At 42.5% G+C, this 25,538-nt stretch overlaps 1 protein-coding gene across 6 annotated transcripts in view; it reads right to left on the reverse strand.

The window, feature by feature from the left end:
• The window catches only part of ip6k1 (inositol hexakisphosphate kinase 1), a 120,041-nt gene that overhangs the window by 51,425 nt on the left and 43,078 nt on the right, over positions 1-25,538 (reverse strand). For 4 of the 6 annotated variants that reach the window (XM_041191262.1, XM_041191264.1, XM_041191266.1 and 1 more), the window contains exons 2-3: positions 20,252-20,370; positions 14,856-15,237 (exon numbers count right to left, since the gene is read on the reverse strand). In XM_041191262.1, the coding sequence (XP_041047196.1) occupies positions 14,856-15,078 (223 nt within the window). In that variant the 5' untranslated portion in view covers positions 15,079-15,237; positions 20,252-20,370. Of the gene's footprint in view, positions 1-14,855; positions 15,238-15,774; positions 15,861-20,251; positions 20,371-25,538 lie in introns of those variants that run through there. The other 2 variants (XM_041191267.1, XM_041191263.1) reach the window with 2 other exon arrangements.

Raw genomic sequence — 25,538 nt, forward strand, 5'->3', positions numbered from 1 at the left:
TCTCTCCCAAGCTTCCAACTCAGGCCAGGTGAGACTCAGGCAGTGCAGCATGTCCTCAAGTCCCAGCGTCGAAGTCCAGGAGAGTTGAAGGGAAGAAGCCCATGCCCCCTATTGAATGGCACTAGCTGTAAAGGTCCGTTGAAATTTAAAGGTTGCTGACATGGCAAGTGTCTAAAGTAAGTGGATAGGATTTGGAGGGGGTGGGGGGAAATCATAGGTCGGTGGGGAAGGAGGGAGGGGCCATCGGAGGTTGGAGGGGTTCGGAGGGGAGGGGGGGGGGGGGTGGAGAATGGGACGGAGCAGCTGAAGTGTGTCAGGCCTGAGGTTGGGTCAGGCTTGCAGGGGGTTGTGGGGGCTGGGGAAATAGGAGTCCCTTGCAAGTGAGGGAGTCCCGTGGTGATGGTGGAGGCGGTGGGGGGGCAAGGTAGTGGAAGACTCCTGGGGGTCAGGGGTGTGGACAAGGGTCAGGGGTGGGGTGGGGTTGGAGGGAGACCCCTGGGGATTGGTCTGGATTTGTACAATAGTTACCCAGAAGTTAGAAATAGTTTTAATTCTTCTAGTGTTTTCTGGATAACTATTGGTATAACCCAGTCAGAAATATCTGATGTTTGGAATTTAAATTGCATTTTTGGATGGTTTCCAGTGCAGGGAATTGCCCAGGGGAAGTTTGCACTTCTGGGCAATTGCTGCGCAAACGTTACCTAGGAACTGCTGAAGGGGATCCCCCAGCACATCTTTGGATTTTTAGGAGGCAAAGACTGATGGTTGGGTTTTTTTAAGCAGGCATGTTTAATTTGGGCCCACAGTTCTTCCAGTACAACTCTGAGCAAATACAGTACAGTACAGAACAGACACCTGCTCCAAAGGCACTGGGCAACTCCTTAGTTTGAGCGAGTCTGATGTCATCAGAAAGCACAAGAATAAACATCACGAATGCCAGCAAAACTGAAATCCAGCTGTTATCACCCTGACAGCTATTGCTAATTGGGTATTTCTGCAGCACATTCAGCAGTCAAACTCTCACAAAAGAGGCAATCCTCAACGTTCCACTGGAAGCAGCTCATGGATATAAAAGGGATATCTGTGTTACTTTTTAGGCTCATGTTCCTGAGTCAAGATAAAAGCTCACGTTACTGAGTCGAACTGCACTCTCAAGCAATGTATCTGCTTACCCAAAGCTGAAAGTACTTTTCTGTGCTTGTACTTTAAATTGTCCTCCGTGTCACATCCAGATGCTTCACTTTCAATACGACCTTGGGTTAATTTATTAGCAGTTAGGAGCTTAAGGGAATTAGGCCCTATTGCATCCACCTGAAACATTAGTTAAAGGGAGCAATGATTACGAAAGGCAATACTTTTATGTTGATGCTGGGATGCCAGGAGACTGGTGCTTGTTTGCAATCGTCACTCTATTTATTTACTGGTGGACAGAGCACCAAATTTATTTCTACCTCCAATGTCTGTCAGGTCCTGGATGCAGTTAGAAGCTCCTCTGGACTGCAATACGCTGTCATTAGTGGGTATATCATGCTCAATCCTGGCAGTGCATGATCGATATAAAGTCCTGAGAGGAGGACTATCACATTTCAAACGCATGTAACCCATTATTCTGGACAAAGATAATATTTCATGGCATTTCATGCTATTGAAGTGTAAACTTTCCCAGACATTTTCTACCAAAGGAAGAACCCCAACATGGTCTCAACATGCCTTCTCAAAGAGTCAAACAATCAAATTATGGTTCTGAAAGGAGCCTTGCTGCACCTGATCCACCATTTACTCTTCCTGGCTGTCCTATGCGACTCTGGCAAGGATGGTGCTAGATTTAGTATCAAGTCTTCATGGGTCAGAACAGAGTTAGTGGAATGTTTGCAATTCCTTCCAAGACGACCTTCAGTAGTATTTGGTGTACAAGGAGGCAGATTTAAAAGGCTGTCAATATCTGGGAGTTCCAGTGGAAGAATTTTCGGGTTGGTGAGAGGGGGCAGAGCCCGCTCGCCGATGCGTAAAATGACGCATGGTGACGTCAGGTGGGTGTCATGACGTCACTGCGCGTCATTTAGATTTCCAGTTCGGCTGTGGCCCCGCCGAACTGTCAAAGGCCTATTAAGGCCTGTTAAAAACTAATTGAACTAATAAAATGAGCTGCCCATCCAACCTTAAGGTTGGCAGGCAGGTGAAGAGCCCAGGCGGCCTTAGCATTTTTCATGGAACCTCATCCACAGGTGGGAATGAGGTTTCATTAAGTGTTTAAAAATTCAATAAATTTTTAAAAAATAAATTCATTGACATGTCCCAGCTCTTGTGACACTGTCATGAGGGGACATGTTTTAAAAGTTTTTAATTTCTTTATTTAGATGTTTAAAACTTGAACTAATCTCCCTGAGGCACCTCTGTGCCTCAGGGAGATTTCTGTGCTCTTTCGCACGCATGCTCGAAAGAGTGCAGGCCCCGAATCAGGGAATCCCCCTATGCCCACACAGGGAGCACTCAGCGCTTCCGTGTGCACGTCACGCTGGGTGGGCCTTAATTGCCTTGCCCACTAAAATAGTGGCGCAGAGTCAATCGGGGGCAATGATCAGGTTTGTGTCCGCCCCTACACAAGCCCCCCGACGGGGGGGGGAAAATTCTCCCCAAACTGAAGTAATCAAATGTCAAGCTAGGAGTCCATAGGCAACAATTTATATTTATATAGTACCTTTAACGTAACAAAATATCTCAAGGAACTTCACATGAGCATTATAAAACAAAGTATGACACTGACCCAAATAAGTAGATATTAGGTCAGAAGACCAAAAGCTTGGTCAAAGAGGTAGGTTTTAACAAGTGTCTTAAAGGAGGAAAGTGAGGTGCAGAGGCAGAGAGGTGTACGGAGGGAATACCAAAGCTTGAGGTCTAAGTGAGCTACAGTGCAGCAATTATAATTAGGGATGCTCAGGAGGCCAGAATTAGTGAGGCATAGATATATCAGAGCATTAAGGGGCTGGTAAACATTACAGAGATAGGATGGGGCGAGGTCATGACAGGATTTGAAAACAAGGATGAAAATTTAAAATCAAGGCTTTGCTTGACTGGGAGCCAATGTAAGTCAGCGAGTGCTAGAGGATAGGGGAACAGGACCTGCTGCGAGCTTTGGATGACCTCAAGTTTACAGAGTTCCAGGAAAGATGGAATGGATTTGGGAGACAATAACACGTTCAAGAACTTTAGAAAAGAAAGGGAAGTTGGAGATGGGGTTGGTCACTTGCAAAGATGGAAGCGGGAAGGATTGTTTTTTTCCGGAGAGGTGTGATGTCAGCAAATTTAAAGGAGAGAAGGACACATCTGAAGAGAGAGAGAGAGAGAGAGAAACAGAGTTAACGTTTATGAGAGTCATATTGGACACAAAACTTTAACTCTGTTTCTCTCTCCACAGATACTGCCAGACCTGCTGAGTTTTTCCAGCATTTGTTTTTATTTCAGATCTCCAGCAACCACAGCATTTTGCTTTTATTTTATCTGAAGCACACGGAAGCGCTGAGTGCTCCCTGTGTGGGCAGAGGGGGATTCCCTGAGTTGGGGCCTGCACTCTTTCGAGCATGCGTGCGAAAGAGCACAGAAATTCACAGCATTTTGCTTTTATTTTACCTGAAGAGAGAGAACCATTTAAATATTGGCTAACATTGGATGATCAGCAGTTTAATGAGAACAGGATCGAGGGAACAGGAGGTGTGTCTCATACGAACATACAAATTAGGAGCAGAAGTAGGCCACTCAGTCCCTCGGGTTCGCTCCACATTCAATAAGATCTTGGCTGATCTGATTGTAACCTCAACCTCTCATTCCCACCCACCTCTGATATCTTTTTACCCTCTTGCTTAACAAGAATCTATCTTCCTCTGCCCTAAAAATATATAAAGACTCTCTTCCTCAAAAGGTGGTGGAAGCAGAGTTCCAAAAACTCACGCCCCTCAAGAGAAAAAAGTTCTCCTCATCTCTGTCCTAAATGGGTGACCCCTTATTCTTAAACAGTGACTCCTGGTTCTAGATTCTAGAAACATCGTTCCCACATCCGCCCTGTCAAGTCCCCTCAGGATCTTATATGTTTTAATCAAGTCGCCTCTTACTCTTTCAAATTCCAGCGGACACACACCTAGCTTGTCCAATCTTTCCACATAAGACAATCCTCCTATTCTAGGTATTAGTCTAGTAAACCTTCTGTGAACTGCTTCCAACACATTTACATCCTTCCTTAAATAAAGTGACCAATACTGTACACAGTACTCCAAATGTAGTCTCACCAATGCCTTGTATAACTGAAGCATAACCTCCCTACCATTGTAATCAATTCCCCTCACAATAAATGATAACATTCTATTAGCTTTCCTAATTACCTGTTGTACCTGCACACTTACCTTTTGCGATTCATGCACTAGGGCACCCAGATCCCTCTGCATCTCAGAGCTCTCCAATCTCTCACCATTTAGATAATATGCTTCTTTTTTATTCTTCCTGCTAAATTGGACAACTTCACACTTTCCCACATTATACTCCATTTGCCAGGTCTTTGCCCACTCACTTAATCTCTCTGATGGACAAGATAAGCTCAGGGAGGGCATGAGGGGAAATAGGAGAGAAACTAGAGGAAGATGTGCGTTGAGTTAAGGCAAGGAGAAGCATTAAAGGAAGTTTGGCTCAATGGGCTCATAGAAGGATTGGACTGTCTCAACCTTAGTGACAAAGAGGTCCATGAGCTCTTCAAATTTATTGTTGGAGATGAGAACAGAGAGGAAAGGAGTTTAAGAAGCCAGTCTGCTTGAGAGAAAAGAAGCCAGTGGTTAACTTTGCATTTCAGGAGGATCCTGGAACAATGAGCAGTTTTTACAGAGAACAGAATCTGGTAGTGTTTTAAGTGGTCCAGCCAGATCTGGTGGTAGATGGCTAAACCAGTTGTCTGCCATATCCTTTCAAGTCTGTATTCCTCAGATTTAATTGAGCAGAGATGATGGCCATAATAGGGAAACAGCTAGAGTGAGAAAGAGTAAGTTTTATTGGGAACTCAGATATCAAAGACCCAGGATACAGCAGCGTAAATCTTGATGCTTGCTATCAGTACAGTTCTTTTGGTTAAGGGAGATTTGTTAGCCAGGACACTAGGCCTGAACTCCTGTGCTTCTTTGAATAATTTCACTGAATCTTGAACAAGCGTTTTGGTAATTGGAGAGGGGCTTGACATAATGCCTTAGCCGAAAAACATCACCTCAGACTATATAACATTCCTTCAGAACTGAGCTGAAACATCAGCCTAGATTATATGCTCCAGTCCTGAATCAGGAGACTCGAATCCATAACCTTCCAACTCAAAGGTGTGTTCCTGAGTCAAGTTTCTCTTCCATTACGAAATATTTAAATCTGAGGGTCCAAATGAGAGTTGGTATTCATAACATGAACCAGAGATGGCCCGTGGCCCATCTGGGCCTCCTTTGCTCTGGGATGTTTGTTGCTAGAAAAAGCTGTTTCCTCTTATTTTACCTAACTGCCCCGATAAAGCAAAATTAACCTGACTAGGAGTTGAATTAAGCATCCATTGGGCAAATGAAAAGGCTCCAACAGAACCTGTGGTTTTTTTGCTGCTCTCTGGAAAAGTATTTGGCCTCCACTCACACACTGGCTAAGGCAGCACATTTGGATTCAGTTCAGCTAGTGTGGAATGGTAAATGCAGTCTCTGATCCCAGCATGCAGTTTGTTGGAATATTTGAGTCCCCCTCCAACAGGGTATAGCTCAACAAAGCGTTACTAATACCAATGTGCTGGCAGCTGCTAGAAGAACTTTGACTATCATCAGCTGCAGTTAGTAAAGGTTGGAAATGGCTCAAACGGTGTTGATCTATACATTAATAGATTGTGGAGAATCACAACTGTAGTGCCCAAACAATGGCCTGTGAACCTTGAACTCTGCCAATTTAGCCTATGAAGCCAGAAGTTTTAAGTTTCAACTATTACTCCTCTGGTTCCTCCTGCTTTGAATTTCATGCACCTGTAGGTTCAGGCTATCAGGGTGAGGCGTGCGGAGGAATCTGTATTTGGAGATGCTTTCACACTGGCGGATGAATCCTTACCTGGACACTAAAATCAGTTTACCTCAGCAGCTTGGAATACATGCAGGTTGATGTTAACAGTTTTAAAATTGGGGAGAGCATGGTATACATCAATGAGTGCCCACATTATAAAAAGTCACTGTATTATATTGACAAGTAGGAGACAGTACAGACTAGCCAAAGACTAAGTGACAACATGCCGTGGATCTTATTTACTCACAGAATGTACAATCCTAAATTATTTCACAGAATAATACAGCACAGTAGGAGGCCATTTGGCCCATCACACCTATGCTGGATGAACTGAATTACAAAGTTATATTCAAAGCAGTTGTCTGTTTTGAAAACGTTGAAAATTTTGGGCACATGGCAACTACTTTTATGCAGTGCACAGACAGTCACTATGAGAATTCCCTGTATGACACATCATTTCCAGCCTGGAGGTTCACATGGACACAAGGGGCAGAGATGCCTTTGATTTTATACAAGCAAAGCACAATCTTTGCTCATTAAGACAGAAGATTTGAGTGTTGGGGCATAGGAAAATACAAGTATATCACCAGTTAGAAATAGGATCAAGTTCACTCTACGTTACCTCATCGAACACTCCTGGTTTAGGCACAGTAGGTGTTAGGATATGAGGTAAAGCTCCTCCTACACTGCCCTATGAAACACTCCCTGGTCACATACTGCAAAATTAGACATAATAAATCTCCCTCGATACTATCCACTCAATCACTTCCAAGACAGCACTGTTGAATACCTAATATTAGCTCCATCTACTGTGCCACAACAATATGACTCAACCCTCAGCTCAGATGCAATTTTTTATTTCCCAGTGATCTTGTGTCCATTAGGAGCTGGATTGATGTATCTTGGTAGGCAGGACATTAACAGTGGATTAAACATTCATCTCATTAGTTTGGATTCAACCTTGGATCGAAGAGATGAAAGGCCAGTGTCTCACCCATTGCACCATCCAAGCCAGGCACTGCACATTGCTCAACGGCAGCTCTGGACATGTTGTTCTGCTTCCACTGCAGACAGTTTGTAATCATTAAACTCCTTCAATTCTGGACTGAGAGGGCACTGCATTAGCTGTCTTGAGGACATGCTATATAAATGCAAGTTCTTTTCTTTCCCCAAAGTATGATCATCTTGGTAACATTTCAGAGCAGCCAGATAGAAGCTGTATTATTTACACTACAGGGAAATTCCTCCATACAGGAACAGTCCGTGAGCAGCTGTGCACAAACGGGGAGGTACGAAAGTTCCAAACTTGCTAAGGCAGATTTCTGGGCCAGGAGGATGCCTCATTTACATTACAACACAACAGCCAAAGTCAGGGCTGTGGTACAGAGTTCTCAAGGACACTGGAAACACAAATTCAGGCAGCCATAAGTTATGGTCACTCATTGGAACAGGGAGTAGGCTATTCAACTCCTTCAGTTTGTGCTACCATTCAATTCAACCATGGCTGATCTCATCTCTACTCTATTTATTGATTTATTCAATGATGCCTTTAACTAACAAAAATCTATCAATCTTCATCTTAAAAGCTTCAAATAACCTCCAGCACACGACTGTTTATGGAACCAGGGAGGCGCTGCCACTGTGCTAACGTCTCAGGCCTGCAGATCTACACACACACACACAAACATCAGCATACACAAAGCAGTGTCACAAATAGCAATGATGAAGCGCAGTGTAATGCATCCTAAACATTCTTTAGTCAAAACATGCCCACTTTTCTAATTTGGGACGTGCTTTTGTTATTACATTGCAGAATGGTATTTGCAGCTTTGTGTGGAGCACTCTTCTCAACTCACAGCGTGTTTCACAGTTGCTGTCACCCAATACTCCAATAATGAATAAATCACGGTTGCTGAGATGCTGAGTGCTGGTACAAACAATCAACTATCAGGCTCAGTATCAGACAAGCCCTATTGCCCAGTAATCATGCAGGATTTAATCTTGTGGCAGCTGGAGCCACTGTGGCGCATCAATGAGGATGAGAGCCACGTGGATAGTACATTCAGAGAGGTGGTCACACTGCAAACTAGGAACATGGAGGAAGAAAGGGAAGGGGTGATTTCTAGGCAGTCCAAGAGAACCAGGCAGGTAATGCAGGAGTCTATTGAGGTTCTGCTCGATAAACAGTTTTCCATTTTGGATGCTGGAGAGGGCATTGGCTCCTCAGAGGAATGCAGTCAGCACCAAGTTCATGGCAACACAGATGGCTCAGCTGTACAGGAGGGGAGGAAAAAGAGGGGGAGAGTAGTGGTGTTAGGGGATTCGTTAATTAGAGGAACAGGCAGACATTTCTGATGCCAGGATCATGGATATCACCAAGCAACTTCAGAGCATTCTGTAGGGTGAGGGTGCACAACCAGAGGTCACAGTCCACATTGGTACCAACAATATAGGTAGAAAAAGGGATTAGGTTCTGCAGGCTGAGCTTAGGGAGTTAAGAAAGAGATTAGCGGGAGGGAACTCAAAAGATACTAATCACGGGTTACTCCCAAGGCCATGTGCTAGTGAGCATGGAAATAGGAGAATACACCAGATGAATATGTGGCTGGAGAGATTGTGCAGGAGAGAGGGCTTCAGATTTCTGGGCATTGGGACCGGTTCTGAGGAAGGTGGGATCCATACAAGCCGGTCAGTCTGTACTCGAACCAGGCCAGGACAAATGTCCTTGCACGGAGATTTGAGAATGTCGTTGGGGAGGGTTTAAATTAGATTGGCAGGGGGGTGGGAACCTGAAGGCAGACTCAGACAAACAAATTCAGAGCAGGGAGCAGGAGACAGAAAATTAGTTAGTGACTCTGCAAGACAGAAGAAGCAAAGGTTAAAAATGTACAGCACAGGAATTTGGCAATGTTAAAAGGTATATATTTAAATTCAAGGAGTATAGCAAACAAAGCGATTAGCTGAGGGCACAGATAGACACATGGCAGCATGATATCATTGTTATAATGGAAACTTGGCTTAAAGAGGGCCAAATTGGCAGCTCAACATTCCTGGATATAGGGTGTTCAGACAGGATAGAGAGAAAGCTAAAAAAAAGGAGGGGGTGTAGCATTATTGGTTAAAGAAACAATTACAGCTGTGAGGAGGGAGGATGTACTAAATGAAGTATCATATGAGGCTCATATGGGATGAGTTCAGAAATAAAAAAGGGGCAGCAACACTACGAGCAGTGTACTATCGACCCCCAAATAGTTAGAGGGAGATAGAAGAGCAAACATGCAGGCAAATTTCTGACTGCAAAAACAATAGGGCAGTAATAGCTGAAGCCTTCAACTACCCTAATATCAACCGGGAAAAGAACAGTATGAAGGGCACAGAGGGCACAACATTTTTCAGTTGCATTCAAGAGAACTTTTTTAGCCAGCACGTAACAAACCCAACGAGAGAAGGAGTAATTCTAGATTTAGTCTTAGGAAATGAAGCTGGGCAAGTGGATAAAGGATGAAGGTGACCATTTCAGAGATGGCGACCATAATATGTTAGAATTAGTATCATTATGGAAAAGGACAAAGATAGAACTGAAGTAAAAGTTCTAAATTGGGGAAAGACAAATTTTATGAAGCTGAGAGGTGACCTGACAAAAGTGGGCTGGTTGCAGCTATTTGAGAGAAATCAGTGGAAGATCGATGGGAGGTATTCAAAAGTGAGATTCTACGGGTACAGTGTAGGCCTGTGCCCATAAAGAAAAAGGGTAGTACTGCCAAATTTAGAGCACCTTAGTTATCTAGAAGCATACAGGGTAAGATAAAGCAGAAAAGGAAAGCTTATGACAGTCAGAAAAAAGTAACACATTAGAATGCCTAGAGAAGGGGAAGTAAAAATGAAATCAGGAAAGCAAAGAGGATATGAAAAAATATTGGCAGGTAAAAATCAAGGAAAACCCAAAGATGTTTTACCAGTACATTAAGAGCAAGAGGATAACTAAGGAAAGGGTAGGGCCCATCAGGGATGTACAAGGTAACTTAAACATTAATGCTGAAGATGTGGGCAGGATTCTTAATGAGTATGTTGTCTCTGTCTTCACAAAGGGGGGTATAATGCAAGCATTCTAGCTAATCAGGAGGAATGTGAAATATTAGGTACAATAAGTATAAGAAGAATGGAAGTGCTGGAGGGACTGGCATCCTTGAAGGCGGATAAATCACCAGGGCTGAATGGATTGTATTGCAGACTGTTAAAGGAAGCCAGAGAGGAAGTAACGGATGCTGAGGATCATTTTCCAATCCTCACCAGATACAGGAGAGGTACCAGAGCATTGGAGTCTGTAAACATTGTACCATTATTTAAAAAGGGTGTGAGGGATAGGCCAAATAATTACAGACCAGTCAATCTGACTTTGGTGGTGGGAAAATTATTAGAATCAATTCTGAGAGCCAGGATAAAATGTCACTTAGAAAGGAACGGTTTGATCAGGGATAGTCAGCATGGTTTTGTTAAGGAAAAGTTGTGTATTAACTCAACTGAATTTTTTGAGGAAGTAACAAGGAGGATTGATGAGGGCATCACAGTGGATTTGGTTTAAATGGATTTTATTTAGTAAGGCATTTGAGGAGGTCTCTCAGGCTGGTCAGAAAAGTAAAAACCCATGGGATACAGGGGAATGTGGCGGGTTAGATCCAAAAATTGGCTTAGTGACAGGAAACAAAGGGCGATGGATGTTGAAGCGACTGGAAAGCGGTTTCCAGTGGTGTTCCACAGGGCTCAGTGTTGGGTTCTTTGCTATTTGTGGTATATTAATGATTTGAGCTTAAATGTGGGAAGCATGATTGAGAAATTTGCAGATGACACAAAAATCGCCATGTAGTTGATAGTGAAAAGGATAGCTGTGGACTCAGAATGATATCAATGGTTTTGGTGAATGGGCAGAAAAGTGGCAAATGGAATTCAATCCGGAAAAATGTAAGATTATGCATTTGGGAGGGCAAACAAAGCATGAAAATAATCAACAAACAGGAGGATATTGAGAGGGGTTGAGGAAGTGAGACACCTTGGAGCGCATGTCCACAGTCCCTGAAGGTGGCAGGGCAGGTAGATAAGGTGGTAAAGAAGGAATGTAGAATGCTTTCCTTTATTGCACGAGATATAGAATAGCAGGGATGTAATGCTGGAACTGTATAAAACGCTGGTTAGGCTACAACTGGGGTTTTGTGTACAGCTCTGGTCGCCACATTACAGGAAGGACATAATTGCTAGAGAGGGTACAGAGGAGATTTACAGGAATACTGCCAGGGCTTGAAAATTGCAGCTGTGAAGAAAGATTAGATAGGCCAGGACAAAAACAGAATTACCTGGAAAAACTCAGCAGGTCTGGCAGCATCGGCGGAGAAGAAAAGAGTTGACGTTTCGAGTCCTCATGACCCTTCGACAGAACTTGAGTTCGAACTCAAGTTCTGTCGAAGGGTCATGAGGACTCGAAACGTCAACTCTTTTCTTCTCTGCCGATGCTGCCAGACCTGTTGAGTTTTTCCAGGTAATTCTGTTTTTGTTTTGGATTTCCAGCATCCGCAGTTTTCTTGTTTTTAGATAGGCCAGGGTTGTTTTCCTTAGAACAGAGGAGGCTGAAGGTGACCTGACTGAGGTGTACAAAATTATGAGGGATCTAGATAGAGTAGACAGGAAAGACTTGTTTCTCCTAGTGGAGGGGTCAATTACCAGGGGGCATAGGTTTAAAGTGATTGTTAGAAGGATTACAGCAGATATTAGGAAAAGCTTTTTTGCCCAGAGGATAGGTGTCTGGAATTTGCTGCCCAGGTTGGTGGTTGAGGCAGAAATTTAAAAGGTGCATGGATTTGCACCTGAAGCGCTGTAGCCTGCAAGGCTACAGACTGGGTACTGGAAGGTGGGATTAGAATAGGTGGCTAGTTTTTCCAGTTGGCGCAAGCACGATGGCTGAATGGCCTCTTTCTGTGCTTAACTTTTCTATGGTTGCTTTGTTGAAGCGTATTTGAAATTTGGTTTATGCAATAACTAAACAAAAAAAGGGTTCCATTTTCATTCTGCAGCAAGGGTTGGCAACAGGGATACTTGCATTGAGCTCAGAGTGTGGAAAATCAGCAAGGGTTCCCATTCTTCATCACCATCCAGTGATCCCATCTGGAAGTACATGTGATATAGTTAAACGTGGATAGATTAGGCTCACCCGTGATAACCCAAAACTCAAATATCACAAGAACAATGGGTAGGATTCGGCCATTTAGCCCCAGAAGTCTGCTCTGCCATTCAATAAGATCATGGCTGATCTAATTGTGGCCTCAACTCCACTTTCCTGTCTGCCCCACCCCCCGCCCCCCCCACCACCCTCATAACATCCTTGTCAATCAAAAATCTATCTAACTCAGCCTTGAATAAGGACACAATACTCTGCCAACACTTGTCATGGCTCAGACATGTATAAAAGACACTTAGGTTTAGCTAGACAAAATCATGGATCAACCAGATAAGCAGTCTGACAATGCAGAGGCAGTGGAGGGATCAAGAGCAATAGTGAAGAGGTAGTACTGAGTATTGCCCTTGCACATATTGAACTTGATCCCTATGTTACCAAGCGACGACTTGTAGATAATGAAGAAGTGAAAGTCATTAAAAAAAAACCTTCGAGGATTCCAGAGGTAACTGTGCAGAGCAGGAAGAGAAGCCATTGCTGAAGTTGCTCTGGGCCACGATGTGAAAGGTAAGAATGTAACCAAGCGAGAGCAATTCCAATGAGCTGGAAAATGAAGGAGAAGCATTGGAGAAGGATGGTATAGTCATCCGTGTGACCATCTATGCGACCAATTGTTTGTGATGTTGGTTAGGGCTGTTTCAGTGCTGAATTTCGATTGGAGATTCAAACAGGCATTATGGGAAAGGTGAGCACAGATTTGGAACAATGGTCTTGAGTTTCCTCTACATTTGCACCTAGCTACATATTTGATCTGGGTGCAAATTGATTGCATGGTTACATGGTTTAAAAGATCGTGGGTGTATTGAATTACATGCATAGCTACAATGCATCCAAATCACCTCGCTCTTTCATGTCCATCTTTTAGGTCCTATGCGAAAACCCACAAAACTGGGCACTCCCCAACTCAAATGAGAGTATACCCAACTCTGCTTGTTCGACGTGGGGAATCTGGTCAATATTGTGACCAGATTTTCTTTGCAACAGGAAACAGTCACTTCCCTGGTCATTCCATTGCAATTTTTTCAGCATTGTTTTATCATTAAGGCCAGCTGGTATCTGTTTCTTTTATTGTATTTTTATGGCATGGGTACATGTTACATTAAGAAGTGAAAAGCTTCCCGGATTGCAGGTTCTTAAATACTGGGTCTGATGTGAACGAATAGTGGTGAAATGAGTTGATATTTTAATTTTAAGACTCAAAGAAGAAATACTGATATGAGTGTGGTGTTTCCTTGGGCTATTTACTTAATTCTTTACACCGATTTATACACATTTTAAATTTGGTTATATTCTAATGAGATTTGGAGGATGATTTGATAAAACAGGCATATCTTCCAGGTCTCCAAGGACTTTGAAGGGGGTGAAGCAACAGTTTGGAAGAACAGAGGGGTTGAGATTAGGTTTCTGAGGGGTTGGGTGATTTTGAACAGGAAGGGGTCAATAAATGTGGAAAGGGCAGTACTGAGGAAGTGCCAGCCTTTAAGAGAAATCTTCTCCTATGGCTCGGTGGGGACTGATCATCAGAAAGATCCCTGCTTCATGGTGAGTTTGCTGACCACAGCTGGGGGCTATGACGAGGCATGACCAATCTCAGTGCTACTGGACAGGGGAGAAGAGAACAGAAACACTCATCAGCCAAGGCTTCTGTTCCTGATTGCTGTGCAGTGACCACCAAAACCCACACCTTTGGCTGTGCAGTGCATATGTATAAAAACCAGGTGAGCACAAGATAGGGCTCTATAGGGCAGGATGTCCAACCTGTGGCCCTGGGACAACCTGCAGACCAGGCTGTCGATGCATCTGAATCCAGTTTGTGCTTCTATTTCATATTTGCTGGCCTGTTGGGTTTGAAGTTGATCAATTCACAGGTTTGCAAAAAGTGGTTGCCTTGTTAGTGGATAAATCCTAAACAAGATCATATAGTGCTGGTACCAGTAACCTGACATGTATGCAAGTGAATGGAAAGGCCCAAAAACAAAAGCTTGGACATCCCTGTCCCAGCGTATCTAGCATCGATGGGATGGACTGCTATTTTAAAAGGAGGAAATTGAGTAGAACTGGAGCTGAGAGTTTGGTGAATGCAACATTTGTGCACTGATAAATCTGGAGTTTTAAAAGCCTGAAGTACTATTTTCAAACAATGAGTCTCGCCCAGCTCTGCAGTGTTAAAACTAATTTATTATCCTCTCTGCGGCCATGATTTAGTGATGTGGATTAAATACCAGATTTATTTAAAGCAGAAATACTGCAGAGTGTCAGCAGATTCAGTAACTAGTCAAACTGCTCCCATCTCAACCAGGTAACAAATACCTCCACAATCTGAACCATGGCAAACCCAGCAAAGAGAATCAAAAACAAAAAATGCTGGGAAAATTCAGCAGGTCTCAACAGGCCTGTTGAGTTTTTCCAGCGTTATTTGTTTTTGTTTCAGATTTCCAGCATCTGCAGTATTTTGCTTTAATCCCAGCAAAGAAAATGTTTTCTTGAAGGTGCATAAATTTCCTCCAAAGATAAAGGATATGAAAAAGAATTCTCTGGGTTGGTACTACTAACTTTAGTTGCAAGATTTGTAATGTCTCACCTTTGTACTCTGGAGTAAATTCTTTCATTTCTGGTGGCAGTGACTCGTAGAACCTCTGCTCTCGACTGATGAGGGGTTTACAAACAGTGTGATCATCATAGCGCATCATACTAGTGTGTCCGCCAACTTGGTGAATGAAAGGCTCCAAGAGTACTCCTTTGCTTCTCTCTGGAACTGTGTTGTTACCATATTTCCCCACTTCCATGGTGTCCAAAAGGCACATTGCGTTACTGGGCCGCAGCTCAGAGGAGACATGGAGCACAGTGCATAGGCCTGGCTTTGTTGGGGGTGTGTATATGGGCCAGAGGGCCAGCCCCAGGACCAATGAGTGTCAGGGAAGAGCAACTCCAAACTCCGCAGCTGTCTTGTGCAATGTTCACTTCTAAAAGAGAAAAGGGAAAAAGGAAAAACTGTCAGCTCACTTGAAACCCAGAAACCTCCTGGCACCTCACCTCAGGCATTAGCCTCTAACCTCTGGGATGAAGGCTGATGAACAAATCCTCTGTATTTGCTGCAGGGGTTCAAACTGAAAAGTGGTTAGGCAATCTTAATCCCATTCCAAGTATAAAACTAATGGGATTCTTGCTCATCAAGAGACCACAGGATAATCTCACACTGGGGTAGCAGGGGTATTTTTTGGGATCTGGAGTTGAGGGCAGCGCAACCCGAGTTTTACTTGGCATCAATGTGATGCTGAAACTCAGTGCCCAAAATGGAGTGTGGCCATTTCACAACATCTGTTGCCTTTGTGGATACAAGATTCATAAAGAAAAATTTTAAAAAGTGGCCAATATTTGCAGACTAGGGCAAATGGGGGCAACATTCAGAAAACTAACATGGACAACAATTGGTGCAATCAGGATCAACTTACAGTCGCAGAACACTTCCTGTATTGCAAATGCCGAGAAAAGTCACTCACCCAAACCAAAGTGCCTTTCAAAGCACATTTGGAACACTTATGTCAGAACAATCAGCTCCTCAGATGGTACTGTCTATTTGCTGCGTCAAATGTGGAAAGTGTCCTTTCAGCAGTAACCACATATTAACAGAAGCTGCAGTATCAAAGACCCGTAAATGACAAGTGTGCAGCTGTGACTGGCAAAGCAAGTGCTGATGCAAGATAATATTAAAAGTAGCGCTGGTATTACAACAGGATGACAGCTCAAATGGGCGACACCTGTCTATTTTTAAAAATGACCAGCAAGACTCCTGTGGAAAGTCAGATGATGCACTGCTTTAAAACGATGGAGTGCTACAACATTCAATATGGAACGTATCATTCGGCTGGAGGAACTGTAATAAATAATCTATTTGTGAGCTATGGGATTCAATACAATTCAATTTGTGACAATGTTAATCCCAGTCTTGAATGAGTCATAACTTCCTCTAAGTTAACATTAGTACAGTTAAAACCATTGTTTTCAGCACCTACAACTAATTCTGGTGTCTTGCCACCAGAGGAGCTGATTGTTCTGACATAAGTGTTCCAAATGTGCTTTGAAAGGCACTTTGGTTTGGGTGAGTGACTTTTCTCGACATTTGCAATACAGGAAGTGTTCTGCAACTGTAAGTTGATCCTGATTGCACCAATTGTTGTTCATGTTAGTGCCTTCTTCAGCTTCAAGACCCAACAGCTCTAACGCTGTGCTTGGTGCCTCCCACCCTAATCAAGCATGTTCCGTAAACTTCAGCTAGTCCAAAACTCTCTGTATCTTGACCTACCCAGTTATTTTTAATGCTATTCTTGAGCAGCTTGGTTTGCTGCTTTACATTAAAAGTGCTTTATACAAAGGGTAGTTATTGTTTTTATTCCCAGAAAGTCAATATCCTCAGCATACTCCATCAAATATGAAAGCATGGTTCCAGCTCGCTAACCTGGTGAAAACTGCTGCTTCTGACTTTTCAGCATTACTTACAGACAGGGTTTATCAATGATGTGATGGAAATTCCCAGCAACCCACATCAGTTTGTACTCTACAACTGGCTCCTTGTTAAAGCTGCTGCTGGCAAGGAGGGCAAAACAAAAATCAGTGGAGGTTTTTGCTTCTGTTTGCTATTCAGCAGCAACGGCTGTTTGTGGGGATCAGATGAGAGAACAGCACTAGGCTCAGCTACGGCGGCGACACTTACTAACTAGATCGAGCTGGTAGAACAGCCACATAAGCAGTGTGCTGGGAAGCAACAGGGGGTCAGGAAAGAAAACTGGAGAAGGCATCATAAAGGACTGACTCAAACTTCAGGCAGAGAAGCATTCAAGAGAATTCTTGGTTAAACAGAACATGCCAAGGGGAAAGCAGATAATGGGGGGTAAAACACTCAACTGTTATGTTCTCTTTCCCTGGGATGAGCATTATTGAAAAATTCTGCCTATATTCTGCAATAACCTTGATGTCTAGACAGACAGGCAAAAGTTCCAGCAATGCCATGACTGTGATTTACTAACTCAGCACAGTCTAGAATTCAAACCAGAGACTCTGTGGACTGTATGACATAGTGCTACATGAGGCTAGGCCATCATACATAGCGGTTTTTGCCTGAATTTGGCTCTTATTTTTGAGTCAAAATTTTATTCTGTTTCAACAGCTTGTTACAGATTTAACTTCAGAACCATTCTAAAGTTATCATAATAGGGTAACAATGAAAATTATTAATGATCCTATCTGGAATTTTTAAGAGAAATTTTCAGAAAATGAAAACTTAAACATCCTTTAAGTTCCAAGAAATAAAATTCAGTGATTCTTTTTTTTGCAATTTTCAAATCAGTGCTGTCACTAGGATTTCTATACATTCAATTGATCATTCCATGGAATACGGTATGGAGCTACACTGTGCTCAGAAGGATGGCGACTGATGTACTCACACAGTTTAAGGTGTGCTGTGCTAGTCATCATGCTGCGCCTGAGAAATTCCCAGTACCTTCTGTCTGCATCAGCACCACCTTAAGGGCAATTATGAATGGACAACAAATGAACTTGCCAGCAACATCCACATCCCATGAAAGGATAATAAACATCTTTGAGTTCAAACCCATGCTCATCAGTTATCTGATGGCCAGCTAGTGAGAGGTTGGGGGGGGCGGTGGGTTGTGAGGCCTTTTGGGAAGTGGTTCCAAAATGACATGTTTAACAATGGAATTTAAAACTGAGCCAGCCCTTTGTAAGAGACTTGATAATCCCATACTCAAACCGGGCAGCTCTGTAGCACAGGGCCCAGCCTGTCCATTAATGGAATGACTGGGATGATTCCTATTTAGTTGCAGCACACCGGAATCCAATATTTCAGTGTTAGGTGGTGCTAGATGGACAAGCAGCAGCAGCATTCTGAACTGGTAGACTATGTTAAACTCTATAAGTATGACTGTGAACAGAGCCTTTTTTCTGCAGGTCTACACCCAAGCTCTTGATCTGGATTTGTGTAAATGCCCATGGGGGAAAGGGACACTCCAAAGCAGAAAAGCAGCAGCTCAATCATTAGATGCAGATTACTCATCAGCCTGAATTAATACTCAAATATTCTAATGTATTTCCACTGGTCAGGACACCTGATGTATGAAAAAAGAACAGGAACTTGGGAAAGTGCAATCCTCTCCCACCACTAAAATGTACTGCTTTAAGCCTGATTTCCTTTACATGGTGCTGGTACCGGTATGTTAAATGCTTCCAGAGGCAACAATAAAAATCATGTGGATTAACGTTTTAAAATGCAAAAAGTGCTTCTTTCCATTACAGTTTGGGCATTTCATGCATATATCTACTGCACAACCGCTACAAGGCAACCAATAGGGCAGGAATTGACTGCTGTTGGGACCTTGACGCGCACATTTTGGCTGTGGCTTTTCCCTTCAGTCTTATTTCTTCAATACTGGATTCTAGGGGGATACAAATAACCTGAATAATACCCATATCCTTGCAAGGCTTTCTCCTCCAATTATTTATTCAATTCCCTTTTGGAGGCCACTGTCCCATCAGGCAGTGTATTCTGAATCCTAACCACTAGGTGGACAATAAAGTTCTCCTCCATGTCATCTCTGGTTCTTTTTCCAATCACTTTAAATCTGTATCCTCTAATTATCGACCCTTTAGCCACTAGAAACATTTTCACTTTACTGACTCTATCTAAATCCTTCATGACTTTGCACACTTCTACCAAATCTCCTCTTCATCTTCTCTGCTCCAAGGAGAATAATGTCAGCTTCTCCAATTCATCCACATAACTGTAATCCTTGATCCCGGGAACCAATCTCTTCTGTACCCTCTCCAAAGCCTTCAGGTCCTTCCGAAAGTGTGCTGACCAGAACTGCACACAATACTGGGCCTGAACGAGTGTTTAATAAAGGCTTAGCATACTTTTCTTGCTTTTGTAATCTATATTGTATTTATAAAGCGCAGGATCCCATATACTTTATTAATGAGTTTGTTAACCTGATCTCCTACCTTCAAAGATTTGAGCACAAACTTCTCTGTTCTTGCACCACTTTGAAAACTGCAACATTTAACTTATACTGTCTTTCCTTATTCTTCCTACCAAAATGCATCACCTTTCTACTGGCATTGAATTTCATCTGTCATGTGTTCATCCATTCCATTAGCCTGTCTACGTCCTCTTGAAGTCTGTTACTATCCCCTCAGTGTTTTGCCTTCATCATCTACTTTAGAAAGTGCTCTCATTTCTCCTCATGCTGATCCTGCTTTCTTTCTATAATCTTTCAGTCCTCGTCAGTCAATTTTTCAATTGCATTTCCAGTTAATTTTCCCTTATTATTGGACTAAATGCAATGCAGAATCACTTCACTATGTTCCAAGTGATGCCTGAAATCTTGTCCTGTGACTTTGTGCACCTGCTCAGATACAGCAGCATATCTGCACAACGTATCTGCCAACATTGTAAAGCAGGTCACATCCAACCATAGTCTTGGCTGCCTTAATGGCAATGATTGAGCCTGATGGTCTTCTCCTATATACTTTATAGGCAGAGACAGAGAGAGAATTAATACGAAAATCCAGCTCCCAGCTTCTCGAGAGGCTGGGTATTAATACCCAGCCTAAGGTGGATTTTCCATTCAACGAAAGCAAAACATATCATAGGATAACATGGATAACTGAACTGCTGCAATGACAGAAGTATCACTTTCAGCATACAAAAACAGCCAGCCTGACCCTTTAAGCCAAAGGGAAACAGGAAACTGCTTCAGTGAAATAAAAGCCAGAGGCAAGCTACAACATTTGTAACTCCATATCCAATCCTACTACTGCAGGATAAACGGAACTGCACATACTAATTGAACTTCTCATAACTGCGTGTGGAATAGGCACACAGTACAATCATGATCTTTGACCACTCAGTAAATGAGCAGCATTTTATACTGACCCACTACCCCAGCACCTATTCAGACTCACCCCAAAAGTCCAGCATGGAACGGAACCATAGAGTAGAAATGTCACCGTCACCAACAGGTACTTTGCTGAGTTGGCAAGTAGGGCTGCAACAAGGGCATTCTAACTGGTCTCGCTCAGTGCTAGAAAGCAGGAAAGAAAAAAAAAATCAGCTGAGGTTCTTGACCTGCTTGCTAGACTGTGATACCTGATTCAACTGAATAGCTGTCAACATTCACATGGGTCAGAGTCTGCAAGAGATGAAAACATTTAAAAGGGGTGGGTTTACCCTTCTATGTTTTGTCTTACTCAATAGAATGGATAAAAGGTGTTTTTACACAGCAGGCATTACAAACGGTCAGCTGTTGGTTCTGAAGGCCTCCCTTTTGATCTAGTGTTCTGCAGGGACAGTCAGGCTCAAATCTATTTATGAAGCTGCACCAGAATCTTTATAATGAGGCAACTACCAGCATATGGACCTGATTCCTAAAAACATCCACTCATCTAACAACAAAAGTTTCAATAACATGTTCCACCTGTGGGACCCTCATATGGAATGCTCAGTGATATACAGGATTCACCCCCAACATCCCACTCAAGTGGCTGGATCAGGATTTTTCCGCAATACTGTTGTGTAACACATTCACAGGGATTCCAGTTCAATTCCTGCAGAAAATTGTTGCAACTGTAGAAACCATAAACGGCTGGCCAAATGTCCAGCTCATGTAGAGTTTCGCATGAATCATTAAAATGCAAGAGTAAAGAGCAAGCCAAGAAATGAGAGGTGTTCCTTACACAAAGAAGACGGGGAGAATGAACAGCCAATATCAGAAATATACCTGCTTGCCAGCACCTGAAGTAAAAAGGCAAGTTAAGTCAGGTGTAAATTTTGCATTTTTAAAATTTGTTCATGGGATGTGGGCTTCGTTGGCTGGGCCAGCATTTATTGCCCATCCCTAATTGCCCTTGAGAAGGTGGTGGTGAGCTGCCTTCTTGAACTGTTGCAATCCATGTGGTGTAGGTACATCTACAGTGCTGTTAGGGAGAGAGTTCCAGAATTTGGATCCAATTACAAGTGAAGGGACTGTGATATAGTTCCAAGTCAGATGGCATATGGCTGGGAGGGAAACGTTAGCTTGTCTATTTTCTCCTCAGATGGCTGGTTATTTATAATACTGAGACAGTTGTCCCCTCCGGTGTCCTGAAATCAAATGTTCTCATTTGGCTGTTGAGGCTAGCTCAATTGAAAATGTGAAAACTGAGATTGATAGATTTTTGTTAGGTTAGGTTATTAAGGGATATAGAACCAAGATGGGTAAATGGAATAAGATACACATCAGCCACGATCTAACTGAATAGCACAACAGGCTTAAAGGGCTAAATGCCCTTCACCTGCTCCTACGAAGCTTGATACCTCGGGAGACCCAGGTTGCCATTCTTTATGTGCGATCCAAGGCAGTGAACTGTGAAGGAATCACAGTCAACTAAGTCTGGTCCTGTTCTCACCCAATGTCTGTATTCACAACTTTCTAGCGATCTGAAGCAGAAATCCTGGCTTGACTTCCCCCTCTCTGGTGCAGTGATGCTGAAGCCAATTTTACACCATCAGAACACAACACCAATCTGCAACAGTATATCCAGCATCACAAGGGTACATCAGCTGAGACTCAAGCTGAACATTCCTTGCTTTCATTGAAGTGTTTTTGTATTAACTGCAAAGTGATTCAAATATCTTAAGTCTTCTATGTTTCTGTTACAAAATCTGATGCAGGTATTGTTTTGAAGTACACTAATTCTTACAGGTACATAAAAACAACATAAGTTCAGAAACAGTCTTGTGACTGGGATTTCAGTCACGCTTTGGTGCATCTGTGAGAATTTTGTACTATGTCCAATTGAACCATGACAATACGGAACAGTATAATGAGGGATTTTCTCTTTCTAAACTTTAGTTGCTGCAGAGCTTACTTTGAGCTGTATAACATTAGGGTAAGGTGCTAGTGGAAAGAGGCACATCACTAATGCTAGGAGCAGTTTGAGAGTGTCAATCAGAAAAGTGCAAATGCAGTTTTTCCTGTCTATTGGCACCAGTCTGTTCAATAAGACTGGTGATAAACATTGAGCCACATGCAGCATGTTCACCAACATCCTAACGCTTTAAAACTAGAATATACCAAACTCTTACACCCGGGACACAGACCTACCTCCCAATCCAGCATGTCATTGGACAATTAAGATTCCAGATATCAAATACATGGCCCCTCGTGATTACCCAAATGTAAATGCAATTGTCAATTTTTATTTTTTTATAACTGATTGCATTGTAAACTTACACCTAGTGTCATAGAAAGTGATCCTCCGACCTTTTGTTTATGACATCTTTTGCAATTTCTTTTGCCTCCACCTATCACTGGCCGCCTATCCAGCTTCACCTGTCCCAACTCCCTTAAACAGAATATATTTCACCACATTTTTACTTCTCTTTAGATCTGAAGAAGTCATATGGACTCAAAACATTAACTCTGTCTCTCTCCACAGACGCTGTCAGATTTGCTGAGTTTTTCTAGAATTTTTTGTTTTTGTCACAGAAATTGATATTGGTTAGGTTTCCTGTATACCTCAATTTCTGCCTCAAAAAAGGTATTATTTGTAATGCCCTGGCCCATTAATTGCAGGAATTGTAGAGAAGGTGCAAGGAACACACATTTCTGTCTACAACTCGGCTCATGTATCAAGACTCTAGGGCCTCCAATGCAATAGTGTTTATCCCTTTAAAACTAGAAATGAGACAGGCCAGAATGACAAGAATTATCAAAATCAGATCAGAGCATCAGGAATCGTGAAAATCTAAATCAAGTTGTGAAGGACTAAGACAACACATTGTATATTTTTATAAAATACATGTAGATATGCTAATTGTTATTTCTAAAATTTTAAAAATTGAACAAAGACCTTTAAAATGGCTGAAACTGTGTCTGTGACCCCTGAACAAAATAAAACACTTGGCAGTTTTAGGAAAAACTAACACCTTGCTATCTCTGAGGAGCCACTGACGACCCCCTGTGGACTGTACAGCCCAACTTCAAAGAGAGCTATACAAAGGTCATCTGCATTTAATAACACAGGTTGACCAGAAGGAGAGGGATCGTCTGCTAAGAGAGAGGCCCGGCAACCTTCCTTTCAATTCTTAATGGCTGAGACATTTACTAGTTGTTGGAATCCAGACAATGGATACACATATTTTGACAAAAGACAGAGGTGAGGTGGGAGTCGTGACATGGGCCTCTGGCTTGTGGAATAAGTAACATTGCCTTACTGAACTGCTTAGTCTCAGCCTGCTGTTTACCACCTGACTAGCAGCCTCACAGAAAAGGAGCTCTGTCCAGATTGAACACCTGGCACCATCTAAACTGCTTCTGTTGGAAGCTCTGTGCCATCGCCTGCAAGACTGATTCATCTCTGCATTCCTATCTCATTATGTGAAGTCAACACCACGGGAAGAGTGAATTCTACAACACTGGTTTTCAGCCCACCGACATCTGTGAAGGAATACCTCATTGGACTTTGATTCTGGAACCCACGTGAAACAATATTTCTTTTCTCTGTGGTCTCTGTTCTGTAAACCTTCTCTGTCCCTCTCTTTACTGTCTGAAGTGGAGGGGGACCTTGCGAACCCTCTTTTCGTGTTTTGAGTGTATGCAAACAAACTAACCTTTTGAGTTCATTCCATCTCGAGTTTGCTGTGGGGTTATACACCACTGTGGGAAATACACCACCACTTATAAACACATTTCTGTTTATTGTCGGATGGTGAGAGGAGAAATTAGTACTATTTAAATTAACCCCATCCTGTTTGTAACAAAATACATCAACCATTTTTTATTCCATTTGCACAGTTCTGCTCTGCCCAGCAGTTAAAAGTCATACATTGTTGCCTTTTTGCTTGCTCCACTTAATCACAAACTATCTTCTGTAATTTGGTATTTGAAAGCAGGACTGTTCACAGTGTCTCCACTATTATTATGAATAACCAACAATGTGTCAAGTATCAGGTCAGAGGTATTAAATTCTCGACCACCTTGACAATTATAAGACAAGCATCAATGATGTAAACTTGATCATGTTTGTTGAATGTTCACATTGACTGGCTGCTGACAATCTAACGTTCAAACAATTACCCACAATGGACAAGAAGCCCACTGTCTGTACATACCCAGCCTTCGTTTCTACAATGAGAAGCTGGATACTTCTCAACTTGCCACTCTGCAGTTCCAAAGAAAACACCATAAACTCTAGCACCTTTTCTAATCATGTTAAAAAAATCCACAATCAAGATGCTGAACCAGCATCAGCAATTAAAATGGTGGATGGACAACATTTTTGTACCATGTTCATGAAAATTGTGAAAAGCATCCTACAGATCAATCACAGAAGTAAAATACTGCAGATGCTGGAAATCTGAAACAAAAACAGAAAAGACTGGAAGTAGTCAGCAGAACTGGCAGAATCTGTGGAGAGAGAAACAGTTAATATTTCAGGTCAATGATCTTTCATCAGACCTTTCATCAATTATAGATTGTGCCTTTCCACACTTGTGACTGTGTCTGGAGAGCAGAGGTATACAACATTAGGCCAAAGTGCTGGTGGTTACAGGAAATAGGAGAAATGTGAAGTAATGAGTAGCACATGACATGTAGATCAGGGTGAGCTGGAAAACAAATAATTCAAAATTGGGCGATTTTAGCCAGCATACAGACTGGCCAAGACAGGGAATGAGTTTGTTGATGGGATTGAGATAATTTCCTAGAGCAGCCAGTCTTAAACCCAGCAAGGAAGCAGCAATACTCAATTTTAAACACTTGTTTGTGAGTAAAGAACTTGAACCTTGCTGAAAAGAGAGACATGTTGCTGAAGCTTTTCACCTGGCACTCACTCATTGGGACAAACACAAGAATGCCAAATTTCAAACGATCACAACAATTTATACTACAGGAGGAAAGGGTGCTGATTGGTTGGCAAGTCAATTCCGGTTGGCCAAGGCATAGCCATGAAGAAAACAAAACACTAATAGGCTTCCCCTGAGGGGGAATTCAAAAAGGCGTAAGGCTTGAACATATTCCTTTTGTCTGTAGAGAATGCGTATAAATAATGTTGCTTCCAGCAAGCACAAATGAGCCATGTTATGAGCTCGTGATTATCTTAAATTGGTTGTTAGGGTATCTATTAGCACTCGGGTTTGTTCAGCAAGTTGAACCACACCTGCAAATGACCTCAAATTACCCTGGAAAGGCAAAGTAACTCAAAAATTTGA

This window comes from Carcharodon carcharias, chromosome 7, assembly GCF_017639515.1.
Source record: "Carcharodon carcharias isolate sCarCar2 chromosome 7, sCarCar2.pri, whole genome shotgun sequence".
Lineage (NCBI taxonomy): Eukaryota > Metazoa > Chordata > Chondrichthyes > Lamniformes > Lamnidae > Carcharodon > Carcharodon carcharias.